Source organism: Oncorhynchus masou, chromosome 28, assembly GCF_036934945.1.
Source record: "Oncorhynchus masou masou isolate Uvic2021 chromosome 28, UVic_Omas_1.1, whole genome shotgun sequence".
Classification (NCBI taxonomy): domain Eukaryota; kingdom Metazoa; phylum Chordata; class Actinopteri; order Salmoniformes; family Salmonidae; genus Oncorhynchus; species Oncorhynchus masou.
Genome location: NC_088239.1, coordinates 8,996,365 through 9,004,447, shown reverse-complemented (window position 1 = coordinate 9,004,447; position 8,083 = coordinate 8,996,365). Strand labels below are relative to the sequence as shown.

Here is an 8,083-nt window from a genome sequence, read left to right as displayed (position 1 = left end):
CTACAGCTGAGGTGGGAGACTCTGTCCATAGGACAACAATCAGTCGTATATTGCACAAATCTGGCCTTTATGGAAGAGTGGCAAGAAAAAAGCCATTTCTTAAAGATATCCATAAAAAGTGTAGTTTAAAGTTTGCCACAAGCCACCTGGGAGACACACCAAACATGTGGAAGAAGGTGCTCTGGTCAGATGAAACCAAAATTGAACTTTTTGGCAACAATGCAAAACGTTATGTTTGGCGTAAAAGCAACACAGCTCATAACCCTGAACACACCATCCCCACTGTCAAACATGGTGGTGGCAGCATCTTGGTTTGGGCCTGCTTTTCTTCAGCAGGGACAGGGAAGATGGTTGGAGCCAAATACAGGACCATTCTGGAAGAAAACCTGATGGAGTCTGCAAAGGACCTGAGACTGGGACGGAGATTTGTCTTCCAACAAGACAATGATCCAAAACATAAAGCAAAATCTACAATGGAATGGTTCAAAAATAAACATATCCAGGTGTTAGATTGGCCAAGTCAAAGTCCAGACCTGAATCCAATCGAGAATCTGTGGAAAGAACTGAAAACTGCTGTTCACAAATGCTCTCCATCCAACCTCACTGAGCTCGAGCTGTTTTGCAAGGAGGAATGGGAAAAAATGTCAGTCTCTCGATGTGCAAAACTGATAGAGACATACTCCAAGCGACTTACAGCTGTAATCGCAGCAAAATGTGGCGCTACAAAGTATTAACTTAAGGGGGCTGAATAATTTAGCACGCCCAATTTTTCAGTTTTTGATGTTAAAAAAGTTTGAAATATCCAATAAATGTCGTTCCACTTCATGATTGTGTCCCACTTGTTGTTGATTCTTCACAAAAAAATACAGTTTTATATCTTTATGTTTGAAGCCTGAAATTGGCAAAAGGTCGCAAAGTTCAAGGGGGCCGAATACTTTCGCAAGGCACTGTATATCTCCTTGACCTGACAGGTAGTAATAGGTGAAAAGGTTCAGAGGTCTATTTCTTGTTTTGTAAGTATTGAGGATAAGCTTCAATTGACACAAGGTATGTTGAACAGTATAAAAAGCAGTTTGCAAGTTCTGGAAAGCTTTTGTAAGAGACGAGGCACAACAGTAAATAACAGTATCATCAGCATAAAAATGAAGTTGCGCATTTTGGACATTTGTTTAAATAATTTATATAAATAGTGAATAAGAAAGGACCAAGTACAGAGCCTTGGGGCACACCATTAAAGACAGACAATTTAACAGACATAAGCCCATCAAATTAAGTGCACTGAGTTCTATCAGACAGATAGCATGCAAACCATGCAACTACATGCTCCGAAAGACCTACACTCGACAATCTCTGCCTTAGTATAGCATGATCAACTGTATCAAAAGCCTTAGAGAGATCAATATAAGTGAGACACAGTGCTATATTTTGTCAAGGGTTTTAGTGATATTTTTAAAACTTTCAAGGCTGCTGTAATTGTGCTATGCTTCTTCCTGAAGCCCGATTGGTACATTGATAACATAGAGTTCGTAAATAAAATCTCTTTTAGCTGTTCACTCACAAGGGTTTCAAGTATTGTCACTAGGGGTGACAGCTTTGAGATTGGTCTAGAATTATTTAAAATAGTTGGATCTCCCCCATTTAAAAGTGGTAGGACAAATGCTGATCTTTGGAATTTTATTACATTCCAGGGTTAGATTGAACAGAGATGTAATTTTCGGTTACTAGTCCAATGCTCTAACCACTAGGCTACCCTGCCGCCCCAAATTGGTTCAGCTATGAAATCAGCTGTCAGATTTAAAAAGCAGGGATCCAAAAGATCAGGACATGCAGGCTTTCTCTGATCTAAGGATTTCAGGGCTTTATGTACCACCTGCACTGAGAATGGCAAAAAGCTAAAAGTTTGACCAGCTCTCACTGGTTCATCCACACAGGGTTGTACAGAGACAGAGGACACTGAATCAAACAGCCTACCAGATGATACAAAGTGCTCATTGAAACAATTCAGCATTTCAGTTTTGTCATGTACAGTAACAGAGTCCTTCAAAACACATGACGGTAATTCATTAACATTACTGTTACCAGACATAGACTTAATAGCCTTTCCAAAACGTTCTCGGGTCATTCAGGTTATCAGTGGGAACAGACATAAAATATTCAGACTTGGTCTTCCTGAGAAGAAAAGAACACTGCTTTCAGAACTGCCTAAAAATAAGCCAATCAGCATCAGAACATGATGTCCTTGCTTTAGCCCAGGCTAGATTACGGTCGTGAATAATATAAGACAGCTCAGAAGAAAACCAAGGACTATCCCACCCTTTTACTCTGAACCTGCGGAATGGGGCATGTTTGTTGTTTGGGAAAAAACCATCATGAAAGAATTTCCAAGCAATTTCCACATCAGGGATAAGCTCTATCTAGCTCCAGTCAAATAAAACAAATCATGAAAGAAAGCCTGCTCATTAAAACCCTTCAGATTTCTCTTAGGAATAAAATGTGGGTTTGTCTTAGGAACCTTAGTATTTCTAACAGCAACAACAGCACAATGGTCACTTAAATCATTACAAAAAACCAACCGCAGAATAATTATGTGGAACATTTGTCAATATCAAATCAATCAGGGTAGATTTATCTGGGCATTTAAGATTTGGGCGAGTGGGTGAGTTAATCAACTGGGTAAGATTCATAGAATTACAAAACATTTTTAAATCATCAGACACTGGCTTTAACCAACACCAGTTGAGATCACCAATCAAGATCATTTCACTGTAAAGAAGTTTAGACACAAGGTGTGTCAAAGAAGAAAATGCATCACCGAGAGCAGAGGGGGGTCTATAACAGCCAATCACAGTTATAGAGAGCAGAGGGGGGTCTATAACAGCCAATCACAGTTATAGAGAGGCTCTTTGAAACCTCAATATTCAAAGCAAGACATTCCAACTGTTTACAAATAGTTTCAGACTATACAACACTTATAGGGAATTTAGTTTTTACATATATAGTCACACCCCCACCTCTCTTAACCCGATCAGTGCGATAAACATTGTAACCACTTACACAAATATCCTTATCAAATACAGACTTGCTGAGCCAGGTTTCAGAAAGCACAATTACATCAGCATCAGTTGATTTAGCCCAAATCATCCACACAGGGTGGATGATTTGAAACTATTGACAACAGACTGCGTACATTTAAATGAAAAATACCAAAACCAGATCTTGATTTAAAATCAGAGGGGGTTTGGAGACATTGCATATCAGGGCCAGGGTTAGGTTGCACGTTACCCGATATCAACAGGAGAAGAATAACTAGGCACTTCTGTTTAATAACCAAGCACAGCTTCTCTTTTTTTTAAGAGACCTACTGCAAGCAAATTCTACAAGTGAGTTTCCAGACAATACAAAACAGTCATTTAAAACCATTCGACTTTGGTAAGTGACACAAATTCATACTGTTCACATCATGCCACAAATACATCGGTACTTGGACGAGTGGACCGAGTAAAAAAAGAGCGAGTCCCTGCAGACAAAATGTGTAATGGACGGGAGAGCACATTGTCAGATGTCCTCACCCAGCGACAATGTTCGATTGCTCCTGAGTTCAGTAGTCAGTGCACATAGCAATACCACGGAAATTGACATTTTCTCAGACAAATGTAAATAATAATAATAATAGAGGCCAACGAAGGTAAGGGGAGAGAGGGACTGCGTGTATGTATGAGTCTGAATGTGAGTATTTGCGTGTGTGAATAGATTGGGTGTGGAGGTCGATCGAGAGAACGGGTTGGGGATTGTCGAGCTGCCACTGACAGCCAGGCGAAGAGCACATAGGAGCAGCTTGGACGAGACGCTCCGCAGATGAAGGAGGAACTCAGTCCAGCCAGGCGAAGAGCAAAAAGGAGCAGCTTGGACGAGACGCTCCGCAGATGAAGGAGGAGCTCAGGCCAGCCAGGCGAAGAGCAAAAAGGAGCAGCTTGGACGAGACGCTCCGCAGATGAAGGAGGAGCTCAGGCCAGCCAGAGTTAGGGTCACTTTGGTCAACTTCAAGTAATGAAGTGTCGAGTTGAGAGAGACCAATGATCTTTACACCAGCAAAAACAAAATAGTTTGCACTACACAACAAGGAAGTTACTCCACCATAAACAAATAGGTTATACGTAGGTTAAAATGTACTAGTCACAGACAAACGACTCGACATGCTGCCTCTTGGCAGAGGTATAGCACATATACCTACATTCGCTTCTGCTTTTGATAAAGTAATCCTTCATTTATTGGAACAGGACAAATGTGAGCATCTGACTGGAAATATCACCATCTGGTGTCCATACACACAAAAATCAAAGAGATACATTTTATTTAATATAATCAATTTATTAAAAGTGTCATTTCTTTCTCCAATACACTTGAATGTGGGGAACACAATTGCAAAACGTGATTGACATTTAAATTCCAAGGGGTATAAATGTCAACGCGATATTTAGCTCACGAGATGTCAAATCTCATCGCAGGAACACACTCGTTAATGTTGACAAATCAAATCTCAACTTTTACTTTTAACACCAAATCATCTTAAGCAAAATCCCAATGATCTCTTGACAGGTTTGTGTCTCCGTTTAGTACTGCTCCACAACCAAGAAAATAGGCTACATTCTCACATTTGAGTGTCGAAACACAAATAGCATCTGTGCAACAGTTTCCATGATGTCACAGAAAAAGAGTATAATTCCTTCACAAAGGCCTTCCATCCTCTGGACCTTCAACACTGCATTGGTTGGCAATCAGCAGGCAACAGCCACCTCAAAGAAGCACCATCCAACATGCTCCCTCTCGTCTCAAAATAGAGAAATTGTCCTGAGCGTTGGCTGTAGAGTGATCTGTTTCACTTACAATCATCTTCTTACCCCATTTTTCTAAATCACCCAACATATCTGTGACAACGCTATCAACATTAAAACTAATACTAAACAAGACATCGGGAGATATAGACTTGATTGCCATCTGCTATTTTGTGGTTTAAACTGATACACTCTGTAAAACTGTATCGGCATCTGTTGAGAAGACATTGTGTCACAAATATTACTCAGCAACAAATTAATCTACTCCCTGCACCAGCACCTTTTCAGACCGGTAAAAGAGTCAGCCTCCATCTTATCTGTTGTCCACGATGACGATGGTTCTCCTTGGGTAGGTGTCAACTTCCACGAAGATGTAGCGAAACTCTAACTTCCCAGTTTCAGGGTTCTGTCAAAAGAGGACAAAATGCTTTAACCTAACCTGTGTCTTCAGATCAGTGCAGATGCAGAGAAGGAGACAAGACTAATGACATTTTGATGGTTAATGTCTAACTCAGTGATCCTGTATTCCAAGACACATTCCTGCGAAAGGTCAATGCATAAATTAATTGAAATGAAATATAGACCAAGACTAGATGGTTTTGTTGATGTTATGTTTCGATGCTTGTTCTAATCTCACCTCTGGGTGTAACCTGGCTTCGTTGAAGGCTTTGCTGTAGACCTTGTTGGGGCTGGAGGAGGAGAACAGCTCCTGGAACACCACATACAACAACCCACCTGGGAACAAAACACCCAGGTGTCAACAGGTGGGAGCAATACTGCCTTTCAATCAGACTACATCAACTAATGTTTCAATATCATATTGTGGAAGTTGTGGAATCACCAGTTACTCCAAGTCCGATGAGCACAACTATGAGATAGGTGAGGTCTTTGCCAGCTTCTTTGACTGTTGAGAGGGCAAGAACTGTGATTTAGTATACCCTCCTGTAATATTCATAGTGTAAAAATACTGAATTGTAATAGGATGCATTTTACCGCCATATCATACTGTGCTATGATTGGTTAAGACCACCCAAATGGTTAGGTCCTGGTCAGTTTGATCCTGGTTGGCGATACGTGAACATGCCAGTTATAGCCAGCTAATGAAGAGCTACGATAAGAAATATCCTGTGGTACTGCATTTTATTATTTTGTGCAAAACAAGACACCTTCTAGTACTAAACTCTGATAACTGGAGCAAATGATGGGCCAATAGTTTGGGCTCTTCCATTCTTATTTTGCAACAAGTGTGATCATGGCTAAAAACAAATCCACTGATTCTGTCCAGTTACTGGCTGACTGTTTGACAATTACATTCCTGTGTTTGACAGACTTACATTTATGTGCAGTAGAAGGTCCTCGCCTATATACTGACACCTGTCCACCATCATTTTCTTCTTTACTTCTCAACCTTGTGTCGAGAGAAATGCTTCGATTCTGTGTGCAAAATATAGCGCTCACAATAGCTGAGCGATCTGCGGTCCTATAGAAAATATATCTGGATGGTGCTGTAGTCGGTTTCTGAAGGTGCACACTGTTTTGCATGCGTTTCTATATTCGACCAACGCACTGCGTTAAGTGATTGATGTTGCCGCACAGCTTCCAGTATGAAAGAATAGACCATATTGTCCTCTATTCACGTTGACTTGCTCGCCACCTCAGCTGTCAAAACGCTCTCGGTGTCTGGCCTCTACTTCGCAAACTTTCCCAGTATTAATGAACTGTTACTAAAGTCAAACCATTGTACGACATAAATGACCAATAGGAACACAATTCAACCTGCAGGTCTGTCAGCGTTAAATTTGGAAGCTTACTGTTGAACCTTGGGCGCACGTATGTGTCGTGTCGCTGTACCCGCGCGAAGAACTGTGGGAGAGTGAGTTTTCTTGGGAGAATTGTCGTCACAAGATACCACAGTCACAAAGTCATAATTATGGCTAAAACCCGTCTATTTCTACAATTTATCTTCTTAAAATATTATTTTAAACCTAACCACACTGCTAAACTTTGTCTAATACTAACCTTAAATTAAGACCAAAAAGCACATTTTTGTGTGCATGACTTTTTACGATGTTTGACTAGTGACCACAGCCACAAAGAATCCTGGCTGATATGTTGTCCCTGACAAGTCCCAGTGAATTATATCAAAGGGAATGCTGTGTTGGATGAAATAGACATCACAGCGAGTGTTTGAAACATGTATATATTAAAACATGTTTATTCTCTTTGATAATATGGGCACTTATTCTAGACTCACTTATTCTAGACTCACTTATTCTAGACGAGGGGAATGGTGCCAACAGTGGCGGTCGGTGCCGTTTTAAGATGAGTTGGCTTGATTTCTATTACGCCTTTTTGGATGCCTGTAATTCATATTCCATTCACCCAGGTCAATGTAACAGCGATGGTTTTAGGCTACTACATGATACTCAAATTTTCCCTTTACCCATCTCGAGGTTGCTACAACCTCGCCTATGAATTAAAGTTTACAACGTAGATGCAGACAGGTCAAGAGAGAACTTGAGGTGACAGACAGTGACATATGGACAGACAGTGACACATTCAAGACACTCATGCCTGCATTTAGCTGATCTAGGGTGTAATCATTAGGCCAACTGTTGCAAAAAAAAATAGTTTCTATTGGACGAATTCAGGTATGTTTATGCACATTTCTTTTCCGTTGATTCCATTTAAGAATCCATTTTGAACAGAATCGGTGGAATGAATACACCCTTGACCACGCCAGATTCCTTCTCGCATCAATGCGCTCTCCTCCTCTCACCTTTTCCCTTCACATGTGGACTTCAATGCACAATGTATCAGCTGTATGTGACCAAGCAAAAAAAACAACTTTCCAAGCCAAAAACATATCATAACTGCAATAAATTAGTAAAACCAAAACGCTTACCTTGACTTGGAGGCGATCCAGTGTTGTGTTGGATAGTTATAGCCAGCTAGCTAACGTAGCATCCCTCTGTTTGAGCAGGGTGTTTGAGTAGGCTAAACTAGCTAGCTGCTAGCTAAGTAAGTGGAACTGAAAGTAAAAAAAAAGAAAGAAAATCTCTCTCTTGCTTCTTGCTCTCTCGCTCCTTCATTTTGACTATCGTCTTTCCCTCTCTTTGAATCAACTACTCACCACATTTTATGCACTGCAGTGCTAGCTAGCTGTAGCATATGGTTTCAGTACAAAATTAATTGGGTGGACAACAGGTCAGTTCATGCTGCAAGAGCTCTGATAGGTTGGAGGACATCCT

General features: G+C 40.7%; 1 protein-coding gene across 1 annotated transcript; it reads right to left on the bottom strand.

Moving 5' to 3' along the window:
* Positions 1-4,358: 4,358 nt before the first annotated feature.
* On the bottom strand, positions 4,359-6,662 carry LOC135518504 (mitochondrial import inner membrane translocase subunit Tim21-like). The gene is made up of 4 exons (XM_064943677.1): positions 6,167-6,662; positions 5,674-5,736; positions 5,470-5,567; positions 4,359-5,238 (listed from the first exon to the last, which is right to left on the bottom strand). The coding sequence occupies exons 1-4, from the start codon at positions 6,372-6,374 to the stop codon at positions 5,146-5,148; spliced, it is 462 nt and encodes a 153-aa protein (XP_064799749.1). The 5' UTR covers positions 6,375-6,662; the 3' UTR covers positions 4,359-5,145.
* Between the last annotated feature and the right edge of the window lie 1,421 nt (positions 6,663-8,083).